Source organism: Corylus avellana, chromosome ca11, assembly GCF_901000735.1.
Source record: "Corylus avellana chromosome ca11, CavTom2PMs-1.0".
Taxonomy (NCBI): Eukaryota; Viridiplantae; Streptophyta; class Magnoliopsida; order Fagales; family Betulaceae; genus Corylus; species Corylus avellana.
This window is the reverse complement of record NC_081551.1, coordinates 20,367,200-20,384,095: the sequence shown is the minus strand read 5'-3', so window position 1 is coordinate 20,384,095 and position 16,896 is coordinate 20,367,200. Positions and strand designations below refer to the sequence as shown.

At 35.3% G+C, this 16,896-nt stretch overlaps 2 protein-coding genes across 3 annotated transcripts; both read left to right on the top strand.

Annotated features, from left to right (window-relative positions):
• The first annotated feature begins 1,444 nt into the window (after positions 1-1,444).
• Positions 1,445-7,566, top strand: LOC132165461 (mitochondrial-processing peptidase subunit alpha-like). The gene is made up of 13 exons (XM_059576040.1): positions 1,445-1,580; positions 2,251-2,496; positions 2,610-2,906; positions 3,003-3,170; positions 3,306-3,473; positions 3,568-3,648; positions 3,812-3,878; positions 4,120-4,217; positions 5,189-5,261; positions 5,361-5,431; positions 5,548-5,597; positions 7,012-7,124; positions 7,215-7,566. The coding sequence occupies exons 1-13, from the start codon at positions 1,542-1,544 to the stop codon at positions 7,265-7,267; spliced, it is 1,524 nt and encodes a 507-aa protein (XP_059432023.1). The 5' UTR covers positions 1,445-1,541; the 3' UTR covers positions 7,268-7,566.
• Positions 7,567-11,866: 4,300 nt separating this feature from the next.
• Positions 11,867-16,450, top strand: LOC132165511 (NAC domain-containing protein 75). 2 transcript variants are annotated; one of them, XM_059576110.1, is made up of 7 exons: positions 11,867-11,958; positions 12,289-12,487; positions 12,603-12,780; positions 12,945-13,519; positions 14,145-14,447; positions 14,681-14,797; positions 15,847-16,450. In XM_059576110.1, exons 2-7 carry the CDS (start codon positions 12,359-12,361, stop codon positions 15,934-15,936), a joined length of 1,392 nt encoding a protein of 463 aa, XP_059432093.1. In that variant the 5' UTR covers positions 11,867-11,958; positions 12,289-12,358; the 3' UTR covers positions 15,937-16,450. The 2 variants fall into 2 exon arrangements, with proteins under 2 accessions (XP_059432093.1, XP_059432091.1); XM_059576108.1 differs by having other exon boundaries at positions 11,868-12,150.
• The last annotated feature ends 446 nt before the right edge of the window (positions 16,451-16,896 follow it).

The window sequence follows — 16,896 nt, the reverse complement described above, 5'->3', positions numbered from 1 at the left end:
TGCATTTAACATGTTATTAAGTACTATATTGTTATGACCTTTGAGCCCCTGAAATTTATAAGTTAACAAATCTAACGGTTACGGTCAGAGAGTATACAATTCTAACTATCTATATTCAGTTGTCAGAAGAATAAGAATATCGTGTAGTTTATCCGATTGTAACCTTGTGTTTCTAGAGGAATAGTTGAGAATTTTGAGACTACAAATTGCCCTAGAATACGTCATGATTATGATATTAGAGGTTCATATATAAGCTTTTCACTAGTTGCACCCATATGGAAATATTCTTATTCCCAACATCCTTGTATTGTTCCCTCTTCCTCGTCTATCTTTGCCTCGATGCTTCAATTGCAATTTGTTGAGTACATCACCAGGCCATACCTCACACAATTAAGTGAGTCCCTATATCTTATTTTCTACCCCTTGTTTACCCTTTTGGGAATCAGAATGAGCTTCATCCCATATATGTTTGAGAAGATTGGAAGGAATTTTATAATTTTGTAATATTCCTAAAAATAGACAAGGGGGGTGCAGGTCAATATTATAGCAGAACAATTTGAACAAGTGTTTGATGTCACATGTAGTTCATCATCATCAGAATAGCTTGTTGAAGCACAGAGGATTCCATTTTGAATTTGAATAGGTTGTAGTTAACGGATCGAGATTCCCAACAATAGCCGGTGAATTGCCCATAAAAAATGGTTGAAATCCTAGCTATTGAATTTCATCCAATGACACATGTCCATTTAATTAAAAAAATACTAAAATAATATTTAAGTTTTATAAAAAAAATATAAAAGAAAATAAAATTATAAAAAAATTATAAAAAATGTACCGGCCATTGGGGGTGGCCCATGTCTCAATGGGGTGGCCGGCCACCCCCTTACTTTTTTTATAATTTTTAATTTTTTTTTATTATTTTGTTTTATTTTTATTTTTTTTAAAAAAAACTTAAATAATATTTTAGTATTTTTTAATTAAAGGGACATGTGGCAAACTATAGACCATTGGATAAAATTCAATAGATAGGATTTCAACCATTTTTTATGGGCAATTTTTCAACTATTGCTAAGGATCCCAATCGGTAATTAACTGTCTGTATTATAATAGGAGTAGTGGGCCTATATTAGAATCGAATTTTAGGTGTTGGTTAAGACTTAACGAAATTTATAAAAATATTACTCCTCAATCTTTGTAATTTTTTCCTATAAAAAAATTGGGTATTTCGAGAATTTTAATAAGTTTCAACGAAAAATCGAAACAAATAGAAAACATTGTAAAATATTGAGAGTAATTTTGAATTTAAAAGGTAATTTCAAAACAGATTTTGTAAAGTTTTTTCAGATATTCTATTCCAATCCAATGGTTCAGATTTCCCTGCCAGCTTCTACCTTCTAGAAACTTCACACGTGTCTCCGTCCTCGTTCCCCAATGCCACACACTTGTCAGCAAGAAGTCTCCCACCAGCTCGGCCGAGTCTCACAACGCCACGAGTCCGTACAGTCTAGGGATCTCGTGTTCGATTGTCGATCGCCACCACCATGTACCGAGTCGCAGCCTCCCGCCTCAGGGATCTCAAGGTCAGTCCCAGCTTCTCTTCTCAGTCCCGAGTGAGAAAAAACCTTAATCCCAACTCTTTGGATGTGATCTCGCGGTCACAGTGACTTTCATGATCTCGTACACATACCGGAAAAATTTTCTGTTTGATGCTGCGAATCTTGCTCTTTCAATTCGTTGATTACTTAGCCAATTAGGGATTAGATCTGATCATGGCTGTCCAGCTGTTTGATTGCCGAGAAATTGTTGGAAAAAATAATTAAGCACCAGCTAGATTTTGGTAGTTTCACTAAAATGTGCACAATACAAGCGTTTTTTGTAACGAAGTAATATAAGATCGAAAGAAAAGAAAAATTAGATCATGTTTTCAGTTGCAAATTGAACGTTCCATTTTGTATAATCAATTGCAACTAAGAGCTTTGATGCCTTGTTTGTAAACTTTTTTTTTGTTTTTTTTTCTTTGGTATGCCTTTTTGGTTGTTTGCAAGAAAACTTTGATTATCTAACAGTCTCAAATGCAATAAGTTAGGTGAAGAACGAGATGGCTCCATGGTATTTTGATGACATTTGCACGTAGAGACTCTTTTTGGTGTAATATAGGGGATAGAGCCAATCTTTTGTTTTATGTTTATTGTATATGGATAATCTGATAGAATGGAAATGTATCGTGCTCTGCTTCTAAACCATGATTAGGGTCGAACGTGCAATGGGGCGTTGGCCAGATTTGCAAGTTCGAGTGCTGTTGCCACAAACTCGTCCTCGTCTTCGGGGGGTCTCTTTGGGTGGCTGACTGGGGGAGGATCCAAGTCTTTACCTCCCCTGGACTTCCCACTTCCAGGTGTCACACTCCCACCTTCATTGCCTGATTACGTTGAACCAAGTAAAACCAAGATTACTACTCTCCCAAACGGTGTCAAGATTGCCTCTGAAACATCGACGGTAAGAATGGTTGTTGGAGTATATTTTTAGAGTCGTTTATTGTTTCTACTCATAGAATGGATCAAGAATCTGATGATTTATCCTAATTGCCTTTGATTCTGCTGGTTGAACAGAATCCTGCAGCCTCAATAGGGTTATATGTTGATTGTGGTTCAATCTATGAGACACCAGTATCAATTGGAGCCACTGACCTGCTACGGCATATGGCCTTTAAGAGCACGAGAAACCGGAGCCACTTGCGTGTAGTGCGTGAAGTGGAGGCCATTGGTGGCAATGTGGAAGCTTCATCTTCTAAGGAGCAGATGAGCTACACCTATAATGCTTTGAAGACTTATGTTCCTGAAATGGTAGAGCTGCTTACTGATATTGTGAGGAATCCTGTCTTCCTGGATTGGGAAGTCAATGAAGAGGTAGTTTTTTTTTTCATCAGAATCTGCAGCTGCTGGAAAATTTTGTATTCTCCCACATGTAATAGGATTACTGAAATTACAAAATACATTCTGCAGCTTGAGAAGTTGAAAGCCAAGATTGGTGAAACTTCTAACAACCCTCACAATTTGCTTTTGGAAGCAATTCATTCTGCTGGTTATTCTGGTGCTTTGGCGAATCCAGTTTCAGCCCCAGAATCTGCAATAAATAGATTGAATAGTACAATTCTTGAGGAATTTGTTGCTGTAAGTCTGTGATAAGTTTATATTTGATCTCTATGTTTATACATCCCGTGTCCTTTTCAGATATTTGTCTCTTAGTATTAGCGTATGCAACTCAGGTTTTTTTTTCTTTTTTTTTGTTGTTGTTGACAATTTCAGGAAAATTATACTGCTCCACGGATGGTACTTGTAGCTTCTGGTGTTGAACACGATGAACTGTTATCTGTTGCAGAACCACTTTTGTCTGATCTACCCAGTGTCTCTCGACCTGATGAGCCAAAATCTGTTTACACTGGAGGGGATTATCGTAGCCAAGGTGAATCAGGGGTGTGTATCATAAATGTTCCATTCAAGTTTTTCTTTCCTGTCTTTCACGTCCATCCAGGATTTTGTTAACCCTGATGTTCTCTTGCCTGACCAGAGAACCCATTTTGCTCTTGCATTTGAACTTCCTGGTGGCTGGCATAAGGAGAAAGAAGCTGTAGTTTTGACTGTGCTCGAGGTCTGGATATTGAAATTTTTTAGTAACTTCATGTGCTTGTAAACTGAAATATGTTCTAAGGAATTTGTTATCTACTTGGTTCCCCAATATTTATTTGCATTATTATTTTGTTCATTCTGCTTCACAATGGGATGCAATGTTTATAAATATAAATTTACTCTAGGTACTCCTGAGAGGTGGTGGATCCTTCTCGGCTGGTGGACCTGGAAAAGGGATGCATTCACGCCTATGTAAGTTGTTCTCAAAATACTTTTGTAACTGAGCTTGAAAACACATTGTTCATTCAAAGTTTTTGGTTTGGGAATCTGTAGTACATAGATTCTAAACATATGGTTATTAGGTTTTCTCCGTTTTCTATTTCAATTAAACCATTTTCAATGTCTAGATCCTTGATGCATTTGGTTTTTCTTTCTCTGTGTTGCAATTTTTGCTTCTAAGTACATTTGCTGATAAGCCTGATATGATGAGCAGATCTTCGTGTTTTGAATGAGTATGCTCAATTTCAGTCAATTTCTGCATTCAGCAGCATCTACAAAAATACTGGCGTGTTTGGCATCCAAGCAACTGCTGTAAACCATCTCTTTAACCTTTTATTATTTGGGTAGATCAGAAATTTATAGTTTCCTGATGTATTGCAAGATGTGATATCTCAGTTTATGATTCCTACAAGTTCACCTATTTCTTTTCTAGCAAGTATTGAGTATCAGACCATAAAAGTCATTCTTAGAGTCTCCAACAAATGAGATCTGTAAAATCTCTATGTAAAATCCTGTAATTATAGATACAGTTAAATTAAATAATTAAGGGTTCTGTACACTGATGAGGTGTTAGGACCCGATGCTGATCAGAAAAGAATTGCTATTAACCCAGTGGAGAGATGTAAGTGGATTTACGTTTGGGTGGAGACTGGAGAGAGATCAGAAAATGTAGAAATGGTATCAAGTTTTTATGCTCTAGATCCAAGAAGGGGAAATGCTTATCAGAAGCTGAAGTACGAGTCTGATGGCCAACCAGCACTGAAGAAAATTATAGTTTTTTATGATACCATATACTGGGTGTCTAATCTTAGGTGAGAACACTCAGGTTGCTTCTATGGGAGAAGATTCTGCTCTCTTTCTCTCTCTTTGAAATTGTATGACTGTAAGCCATTTGCTTCTATAGATGGTTGAGGGACATCGAGATGGCAGGCTGTTCCTTATGCTATTTGTTCTCTCTGATACCTCTATTGGCATAGAGCAAGTTGTTGTAATAATAAATAATAAATAATATAAAAACCCTCATTTCCCCTCTTCTGAGATCATATCGTGATATGTGTAAACATAATATGGCCCTTTGGCCGGCCTGTGCATGCCATGGTCATGCCCATGGAATTATCTATTTTCTGGAAAATCTTAAGAATGGTTGAGTTTCCATAAACTTTGACATCATTATTTTAAGGATATAATGCTTGGCTGGACATATCCCTATTTTGGAGTTATTTGATTGTATTGTCCACATTATATTCCCTCTTTGAATGAAGAGCTCATGTTTCTGAATACAGGGTTCTGATTTTGTGTCAAAAGCCATCGATATTGTGGCTAATGAGCTTATCGCAGTTGCAACACCTGGAGAAGGTTTTTGCCTTAACTTTATATTGGGTAGCGTTGTTTTTTCATTGCCACATCTAATCTTGGATCCTGCTTCTGACATGTTCTTCCCTCTATTTGTTACAGTTGACCAGGTACAACTAGATCGTGCTAAACAGTCAACGAAGTCCGCCATCCTAATAAATTTGGAATCCACTGTATGCAACCATTTTATTGCATTCTTTCTTTTCTAAATTTAAATTTGACTATACTGCCAGCTGTCTATTATTTTATAAGTCTTATTATATGCTTACTTTTGAGGCATATTTTGTAGACACTTGCATCGGAAGATATTGGGAGACAAATTCTGATCTGTGGTGAGAGGTATGGCCTGAGGCATGACTGTCCAGGGACTTGTAGACAACCTCTTTATATGCATTAATGCACAACAATGTCTTCATGTTTATGCCATCATGCACTGCACAAGGATATCCCTTTTATATGTCCATTTTCTGCATGCCTTTTAGGTGCTTTTGTTTATGTGTGACCAGTGATCAATGTGAACGCCTTTTACTCTAAAAGAAAAGAAATTCAAATCTTCTACTGGTTTTGGTTACAACTGTGAATGCCTTTTAGTTCTTGTTTTGTACCATAGAAATGAGATGTAGGCACATGAGTGTAAAAATACATTTTAGTCAAATTGTTTTGTTTTGTTAACTACTATGTCGCACCATTGATTCTGTAGAATTACGTATAAAGCACAAATACATTTCACAATCTGAGGAACCATGTCAGACCCTGGATGTTGACATGTTAGTTCACTGGATTTGGAAAGTGCATTCTGGGACAGCAATATTACATATTCTCGTCTCATTGTTGATAATTTTGCTAGACTTAACCACAAAACAGTATAATTTGACATTTGATCAGCTTGCTCTTATTGTTATCCATGCTGATAGTGATCTGACTATAAACAGAAGCTTCTTGGCTTTGATAACTAAGTACAAGATGAGTGAGAGCTATTTTGGGTGGGCTTCACCATTTTAAAAATATGAGAAGCTATCTTTTGGCTGCTTCTTAGAAGCTGCCTAAAAAGCAATAATAGCTTCACAAATTTGGTGAAAAGCTGATGCACTTTCGATTCACCAAACAAAAAAATAGTAACCTCTGCTTTTTAAAAGCTAAAGCATCTCTGGAAAGGCCCCACCAAACAGAGCCAAATTATATTCTGCTTCTTGTTCATTGGTTCGTGAAGGCAATTTATGCATTTTCACTCTCTTCAGCTATTGATTTGGGGTTCACCAAAGATATGAGTGGGGACCCCCCAGGGTTTTACTTGCAGGAGCCCACACAAGTTGTTTTTGGCGGGCGCGCGCGCGGGGGTGGGGGGGTGTGATTTTTGTTGATTTTTTTTATTCTTTGTCGTGTATGATTGTGCTTTTCCAGTTTTTCCTTGGTCTCTAGACCTATTTTGTTAATCATGTCACTGCCAACAATCTTTTTTCTCAACACTACTGCCATTATATACAAATCCTTCATAGGTTGTGAGATCAGATCAGAATGAATATGCGATGAGAAGGTTTTTCCAACTTCTGTAAAAGTTTTAGCAACTGAAAATAGGTTTTTCTCTTTGTTGACGATATGGAGAACCAAGTGATTTTCAGTTTGGCCTCTGCTATAAGTAATTTCTTACTCGTGGTGTTAATACCTGATCTTGCTTGCATGTTTACATTTCTTTCATTTTATAGAAGTGTTATTATATTTTTATTTCCTCAATAAATATGTTTGTCACCCTTAGGAAACCTGTGGATCATTTCTTGAAAGCTGTTGATGAAGTAACTGTTAAGGATATTGCTTCAGTTGCCCAAAAGCTTCTTACTTCCCCTCTTACGATGGCATCATATGGAGATGGTATTTTTTCCTGTTCTTTGTGAACCTTCTTATCTATTTAATAGGTTTCTGTGGTGAATTTTCTTTTTATTATCCTATCATGTTTTGCAGTTATCAATGTTCCAAGCTATGATTCAGTCAGCAGCAAGTTCCGTTCAAAATGAAATTGCTTTTCCTGTATGTACCAAAAAAATTAAAAATAAAAAAGGTACTCCTTTCATGAATAAGACTGGTCTGGCAACTGAGCTGCTTTGCTTGCCCTAAACTTTTCGACGTGTGCATATATCTTCTAGGAGAAATTTTTGAAGTTCTGAATTCTACCGTATGAAAGCAGCTACGCTGCAGAAAGTGGTGTAAACTTTTGAGGGACTAAAAAAGCCCCATTACATGTTTTAGAGTGTATAATCTGGTTACATGTTCACGTGCATTCTTTAGCAATCAAACGTATGTTTATTTGATTGTTTGTATTTGTATGTTTTCTATTTGAATTTTGTTCTTGGGTTAATGGTTCTCATGTATACTTTTGCGCTTTGAATAAATATACATTATTTATATATAAAAAATGTTTTCTATTTGAAGAGAGGTCAGAGTTTCCTAACTTGAATGCTCACAGAAAAAAAGACTTGAATGGTTGATCACACTATGTAAGATTGCATTTGAAAGTTGTTATCAATAGAAGATAGCATCAATGAAAAAGAGTTTTTTGAGTAATCTCGTGAAAGCAAGAAATTTGAAGAATGGGAATTGTAAGCAAAGAGCAACCCCTTCTTTCACTTGTACAATACATTTGAAGAAGTATGCTCAGTAAAAGGCCAAAACTCTTGTTTTGTTTATTCATTGAAGCATTGAGGAACACCGAAGAATTTTGAAGTCATTAGTTATCGAGTAAATTTCCTTTAGGATGTGACATGTGTTCTGTACTTGTGCACACAGGACACAAATGGAGGTGCCACTGCTCCTTAATTAGTGATGGGGAACCCCAGTTTACGCCCTAATCATTGGTTTAGATATCTTAATAGCAAAGCTGTTAATAACACAACTCCTTACTCAAATTAACCTAATTTTATTGTTGTAAATGAGCAAGTGAATTACTGGTACCTAATTATTAGAAAATGGTGATGAATGAAGAAGAAAAAAACGCGTGTGCCATCTTTATCTTGCCCCCCTGAAAAAAAAAAGGAAAATCTGTGCCAAGGTCAAAACAGAAAATGGAGTGAGACAGAAGCAAGCTAGGGCCAATATTAGATAAACCTAACTTCAAAATTTTTCCCTAGCCCTAGGGGTCATACCCAACTCACACAGTTGAAACCTATACACATTACTCTCTCTCTCTCTCTCTCTCTCTCCATATTCTTCACAGAGATTTTAAGTTGGTAACCGGCTAACATTTTTGGCTCCCTTTTTGAGAACAAGATATTTACCCAAAGCCATTGACACCAACAATCTTACTGTTCTACAAGATTACTTGTTGGTGAAAACATAAACACAAACACTATGTTTGTTGATTAATGTTCTGACTTTTTATCTACCATCTAATATGGTTTTGGTGTTTAGAATGTTCAATTATAATAACATCGTATATACAAAATTTGGTTTAACCCATATACAAATTTTATGTTATTAGGTTGCTCGAATTTACAGAAATTCATCACTCAATGAATAGAGGGTTGCAAGGCACATTTGTCTCATGTACTTAAGCTGCCCGAAATAGATAGAAATAGACGGACCTGCAAACCCCCCTTCTTTTTGGCTGCATCATCACATACTATTCCTTGTACAATTCAATATAATTGAATTGGTTATTCATCTTCCTTTTCGCAGTAAATCACAAAGGTATTCTCCTCTACACCATCAAAAGTGCATTGCCTGATAATGCTTTTGTGGAGGATAGTTAGGCAAACTTTTCAAGAAATCAGCAAATCAGCCCAATCTCTCGTATGAAAACGGTTGCTTTAAAAATCAGGCAGTTTAAAGTGGGAGAAAAGTTGAAGGGATGGAAGTTGGAACTTGGAACCACAAAATGGTGAAGTGGCTTTTAATAAAAGGCAGCCAGGTGGAAGGTGAAACGTTTATGCATAGGATAGCAAGTAGATAGAATTTCATATCTCTAATATCTAAGAAACAAAGTTTTCATCTGAACCAGATCGAAAGAAATTTTTCTAACTCATTAGATCGACATTTGCTTTTATAACTCGCGATTTTCACCTGTTTTTAGAGCATGTAGTTTTCTGTTGAACATCACATACTCTAAAAACAGGTATTAGTTTAACTAACCATTCACAGCTTGTTTATTATATACATCGGAATTGATCAATCTAGTGCATAAAAAAATACAAAGTATTATTCTCCTTGTATGAGATATTCCGATGCACAAAATTTTTTTTTTTTTTCTCAACAAAAAAAAAGAAGGAAAACAATATTTTCTTCACAAAGATGCTCCCAAATGCAGCTTAAAAGTTCATAGAATATTTCATTCGGCTTGTTGAATATTATGTACCCTTGTTCCCGTTATTGATATTTCTGGGCACATCTTAATTTCCTCAACAAAAGGAAATGGCAAGTTTTCAAGTAATTAATTATAATATATAAATAAATCAAGATATTTATGCCACATGCAAAGAATCAAGAGCATGGAGATAGTGTTAAGATATATATGCGGATCCATATTGCTTCATTGGTCAAAGGTCAGCTCGATCATTGGATAGTCTCTGTGAGTAATCTGATTCTTCATTCCTTTGGACAAAAAGAGAGAATTAATCAAAGGTTGTTTACAATTTGAATGCTTTTAGACCTCCGTTTGTGTTCATGTAGTATATTATGTCATTAGATATCCCCCTAAGATATATTCCTCATTATGAATGCTGATAGACTATTTTTATCTCGGTTTCTCTTATGATTCTCCTGATCTTACATGAATATTATTTTTATATTTTTTAGAACATTTTTAGAAAAAGTAAGAATAAGTTTTTTTTTTCTTCTTTTTTAGAAAGTAATATCCACATAGGATCAGGAGAACCACGGGAGGAACCGTTACAATTTTCTTTGAGAAATGCTAGAGGTAAATATTTTTCATTTTTCTCTTACAATCAACCATTAAATTTGTGGACTTATGTGGACTCTATATAAATTAATGGTGGACCTTACAAATCTAATGGTTGATCTATTGGATTTATAAAAGAATATGAGCCAAATATGAGAAACTTATTGACCCTTAGCATTTCTCATTTTCTTTTATCTTATAACTATTTTGCAATGCTAACGTGGCAATTTCATTTTCTTTTTTTTCTTTTTTTTTTTAACAATGACTGATCCGATAGTTAGTTAAGACCACCACATAAGTATTGTGCAATAAAAATATAAGTAATTTTTATCATCATTCTAAAAATTAATGGTGAAGATTGCAAGATTGGAAAAGAACCTTTTTTTAAAAAAATAATAATAATAATAATAATAAACCTTTAATTTTTGTATAGAAAATTTACAGTAATTTTCTCAGCCTGACTCATCTTCAACTCTCTACGAAAAAAAAAAAAAAGAGTTAAAAGAAGTATTAGACAAAGAAGCAATCATGGCCATCAATGTGTTGTGCAAACATCATTTCTGGACCCTTCATCATCCTACACTTGACTGCTCAAGAGAATGTTATAAACGTGAAGGCTAACCATCATCTGATCAAGGTACTTTTAATGGCAGAAGATTTCCAAGGTGGGCCCACGGAATGGTGGGTCTACAATTTTCATGTGCACAACACGGACTGTGTGAGTGGATAGTACTTTAGATTTCCCGAGAATATAGAAATAACACAAGACCAAAAAGTGAACCCAAAAGAAACAGGAGGAAAAAAAAATAGTACACACAGAATTATATGATTGGGATTTTTGTATTCTCAGATGTGGTAAAATGTTTGGTGCTTCGGGCTGAAGCTTCGTAGATTTTTTTGTTTTTTTGTTTTATTTTTTATTATTTATATGATTTTGTATAACTCTAATTACAAGGGGTGGTGGTGGTCCATCAAGTATACTGCTCATTTGCCTTGTTTATCAAGCAATCCGCTAATACTTCTCTCTCTCTGTCTCTCTCTCTCTCTCTCTGCAACATTCATGGCAAAAGCATAATCATCAGCACTCCAGCTCAAAACCCATGTGAGCTCCTATCACCCCTTTTGCCCCTATATTTCTATCTTTTTTACTCTCTTCCCATAAAATTTTGGCTTTATTATGCTCTTCTTAAAACTATAATCTGTATATGCTAATTTTTCAGACTGTAATTTTCCTGGTTTCTTCTTGTCACTCAAAGTTTACTGCCTGTAGGCAGGTTGATGTATATATATATATGTAAAGTTTTTATTTTTATTTTTTTTATTTAACTTTATCGATATATATGTATAACCCTTCTACCACGAAACTGATGACCAATGGATATGTATATATATAATATATTTTTGCTGTAATATATATATAATTATTTTGAGTAGATATATATATAAGTAAAATACAGATTGGGTTGCTCTTGCTTTTGAATGCGTGGCTTAGTAACAGCTGTGAAGGCCGTTTCTTGCCTTTTGCTTTTGTAGTCAAGGCTCAAACAAAGGTGCGGGAGAACCCCCCCCTTGAGCTTTAGAAAAACCAACCGGGTTTTCTCTCTCTCTCTCTATCTCTCTCTCAAACCGCCTACATGCGCTTCTTAATTTGGCAAAGGCTTTTAAAGGTGGCATATATGTATAGGTTTTGAGGGAACCTTTTTTTTTTTTTTTTTTTGTTCCTCTCACTCTATCTCACACTGGCTTCAGTTAAAGTAGATAGAGAGAGAGAGAGAGAGAGAGAGGGAATTCTGGTGTTTTCTATGGTTAAAGCAGGTTTGTTTATAGCTCAATCCTACTGTCACAGTTTCCTCTTTTCCTCTCCTCCTCCTCCTCCTCCTCCTCCTCCTCACTTCTTCTCCTAGCCTCCTTCTTATCCTTCAACAGTTTCTAGCTAATAATATTATTCCTAATATTCTGGGCATATTTCTCATCTGGGTTTTGCTGGAATTTCTTGATTTCAATCGGGTATATTCACATGCTTAATAATTATGATCATATATCATGAACCTATTGTATTCGATCCATCTTTTTTCTATATTCTTCCATTATTTTCATTTCTTGTTGCCTTTAGATCTAATTAAATCAAGCTTATTATATATATAGGATATGAGTAGTTGTTTGCAGCCGAGAGAAACAAGATAACATATATATCTTTCCGTACTTGGTAAGATCAATGAATAAGACTACTGTGGGCTCCATCACCACTTCTGCAGATCTCATCGATGCCAAGCTCGAAGAGCATCAGATGTGTGGATCCAAGCACTGCCCTGGCTGCGGCCACAAGCTCCAAGCCAACAAGCCGGTATACCCCCTTTTTTATTCTCATCTCATTAAATAATTTCTTTTTCTTTTTTTCTTTTTCCTTTTTCCTTTTTTTTTTTTTTTTTTTGCTTTCATTTGAATATTGGAGTTTGCAGGATTGGTTAGGTCTACCTGCTGGAGTGAAATTTGATCCTACAGACCAAGAATTGATAGAACACCTTGAAGCAAAAGTAGAAGCCAAAGACATGAAATCTCACCCTTTGATTGACGAGTTTATCCCTACTATTGAAGGAGAAGATGGGATTTGTTATACCCATCCTGAAAAACTTCCAGGTGATCACAAATTCTTCATCATTTCAATATTATAATAATTATTATTATTATTATTATTTAAGGTTAATGTTTTGTTTCCTTAAAACTATGGGGTTTGTCTTTCTTTCAGTTAGTTTGTTACACCTAAGTCAACCTAACTTTGAAATGTTTTTTTCTTGCTGCAGGGGTCACAAGAGATGGGTTGAGCAGGCATTTCTTCCACAGACCATCGAAAGCTTACACGACCGGAACAAGAAAGAGAAGAAAAATTCAAACCGAATGCGACATGCAAGGGGGAGAGACACGGTGGCACAAGACAGGAAAAACCAGGCCTGTAATGGTGAATGGGAAGCAAAAGGGTTGCAAGAAAATCTTAGTTCTCTACACAAATTTTGGGAAAAACCGAAAACCAGAAAAGACCAACTGGGTGATGCACCAATACCACCTCGGACAGAACGAAGAAGAGAAAGAAGGCGAGCTTGTGGTTTCCAAGATATTTTATCAGACTCAGCCTAGGCAATGCAACTGGTCTGATCGGAGTGCAACCACCGGCGAAGGAAGCACCGAGCCTAGTAGCGGCCGGAGAGACAGTACTGGGAGTGGGAGTTGTTCTTCCGGCCGGGAGAATATTATTCCCCAGAGAGATGACGTTGTGTCTCCTGCTGGGGTTGCTCCGATTTCTGGTTACAATGCCATGGACATTCAACACTTCAAATCTGACCATTTTAGCTTTGCCCCTTTCAGAAAAAGCTTTGACGAGGTATATATTAATTATATTATATTTCTTCATTAATTCATTCAATGTTTATTCTTCAATCTATATTATCCATGAAAAAATTAAAAAATATATATATATACATATAATCATCTTCTTCTTTTTCAGCTAAACAAATCACCTTATTACCATGCATGTTTGCTCTTCAACAAACAATAAAAGTATCGAAGGTTTTACTTTTGAGTTTTTTTCTAGTTGCTGGCTGTGTTTTGTAACATTAACTGGGATCCTAGAAAGTGTTCTCTATTCGTGATTAGTATATGAAATTCTTATTCATAAAAAAAGAAAAAAAAATAGTGAAGGAAATTAAGAATTTAAAAAGCTTATTTAATTTAGGGTTGCTTAATTAATTTGTTTGGGTATACACATTGCTTGCATATGAAGCATGAAAACTCTATGGACATGACATGAATAGAATTGTGAGCTAACTAAATTAAAGCTTGTAAATTTCTCCACCAAAACGGCTACATTAAGTTGAAAATAATTAATGTCCAAGATGACACGTAAAAATTAAAAAGGTAATTAAAGAGAGAAAAGGAAACAAAAAAAGAAGGTGAAAATGGACTAGCTAGCAACTGCTCTATAACGTGGCGGTGTACATCCATTGCAGGTGGGGATAGGAGGAGAGGCTTCGACGGCAAGGGAAGCCCCAGCATCGATATCAGGCACGTGCGAAGAGATGCGGGATCACCAGCGGCCACATCATATGGCCCATGAACATCATCATCATCATCAGCAGCAGCAACATCAGCATCCACATCATCAGTTGGCGACCACTGCCTTCCACATCAGCAGGCCTTCACATCCCATTTCCACCATCATCTCTCCGCCTCCCCTCCACCACACCTCCATTATTCTCGATCAAGACTCCTTCCACGTCTCCAGAATAATGCTCCAAAATGAAAATTTCCAGGTATATATTAATATAATATAATCAATCACATGATAGAATATATATATATTACCATTTTGTAATTTATTTGAATTAACGAAAAGGTGCAACTTATTAATAATTATATTATGAGTTTTTACTAAATTAACAAGCATGAAACTGTCTTTTCACTTTTAAAATATCCTTGTTGAAGACAAAATCATTGAAGATGATTTTTCTTTTTTTTTCTTGTCTTTTTGAATGCATAAATACAGCAGCAGCAGCAACAACAACAACAGCAACAGCAGCAGCAGCATCATAAACTAGGGGCAAGGTCTGCATCTGGCTTGGAGGAACTCATAATGGGTTGCACTTCAACTAATGTCAAAGAGGTAAGTAGGAACTTTTTGACCCTGAAATCCATGAGCTCTGATTTGTCATAATTCCAACCAAGGAGAGAAAAAAAGAAAAGGTAAACTAGGATTAAAAGGGAATAAAAGAAAGAAAAATCAATTTCTTTATTAATATAATTTAAGTTAAAGAGAGAAACCAAGAATACTTCTTTTCCTTTATCACTTTATCTTTTTTTTATCCTTTTTTTTTTTTTTTTTTTTCCATGTTATGCTGGTTTTATAATGATATATATTATCCACCTCCCCCTAACAATATAATAGATGCTGCAAGCACCTAGCGCATATCATGAGTTATACTAGACAATCTCTTTACCTAAATGAAAAGAGCAACTTATGTTGAAGAATTTCAAAGGAAAACCAGAAGTTGCTTTTCTGCTTCTACACTCTTTTTGCTTCTTTTCCAAGGTTTTTTTTTTTTTTTTCTTTTTTCTGGACGTACAAGCTAGGCAAGCAGTTTTTCCATTTCTGGGTTTGATTTTTTTTTTTAAAAAAAAAAAAAAATTCAGATCAATACAAATAGGGAGCCTAAGAGTGTAGTACTAATTAAAAAAATAATGTGAAACCAGAATTAAAGAAATTTTCTCCTTAATCATTTCTGAAAATCTTAAACTACGAACAACTTTTCCCAGGGAATTATCTTTTTAATAATTTACCTGCTAATATGAGCTGATGATCATGAAGGTCTAGAAAAGCATTTTTCTATATATATAGTCAATGCAATTAATATCAATAATAAACAGTGTGAAAAGGAACATAATTAGGTAAGCAATTTAAGCAGTTGTCATTTTTTTTTTTTTTTCATGATATCTTTCGAAAGAAGGGAATGATAGTGACTTATATCTTTTCTCATGTGTGGCCTTACAAGAAAGACACAGCAACAGACATTTTGATTGAGAAAAAAAAAAAAAGGACTAAAGAGAGGCAGCTTCTTTTTCCGCTGTTTTTTAAGTAGATTTTTTTTTTTACTAGAGTCGGTGGTCACTAACGTTAACCCTAGTCTTCACACATGCTTACATTTTTTGTTGCAGGAATCATCCATCCCAAACCCTCAAGAGGCAGAATGGTTGAAGTATTCGTCCTTCTGGCCAGACCCTGACAATCCGGATCATCATGGGTAGGAGGAAAAAACAATAGAGAATAAACACCACCCTCACAGACAACATCATTATAGTCATCATTAGTATGAAACCTTCCTGATCATGTTCTTTTCGACATGAGGCCAAGAAACCATCCATTAATGTTTGGTCATTTTCTTTCTTTCTTTCTTTCTTTCTTTCTTTTTTCCCGGGGGTCTGCAGGCTAGCTAAGCTCTGATGGCTCTCAACCGAACTAACTGTGCAACAGTACTCCATGTTGGAAAGAAAGAGAGAAAGAACAAAAGGAAAAAAACAAAGAAAAGGAAAAGAAACCCAAGAAAGGCTGCATTCTCTTCTGACAAATAGAAGGAGAACCAAAGACCCAAAAGATATCCATTCGCATGAAAATCATCACCATTATCATTACAATATCATCTTTATGGCTATTCTTAATTATTATTTTATTATTTTTAAGAGCTTGTATAATTTCTCTTTCTTCTTCTTTACAAAGAAAATACCAAAGAGCTTGTGCAAATTGCAACAAATACTTTGTTAATTGTGCTGTACCTTTAGTCACTTTGTTAGTAAAATATAAAGTGTTCATATGATTTCTCTTTATAGAAATGAAGAAGGTTTAGGAATTGTTTAATTATCTCATTGGTGCTTCACTTTTCCACTTTTTTTCATTACTTGGGAAATTTAATGAGACATAATGGGTTCTCCTTTCTAATTCTACATTATAACTACTTTTTATGCATGGATTCCAAAAGCCTATATACCATTCGATCTATAAAATATTTAATTTGAACCGCGAAACAATTGAAATAGAGAGGATTCCAATCAATCACCTCTAGTCTCTTATATATGCCTTCCATGCATGTTGTGCTTATATTGTACGATATTACTTAAATCTAAGTCGGGGAAATCTTATTATATACACGAATTAATTTAGTTATTCTACTATATACCTTATATCTTTGTACATAAAAACAAATTCAAATG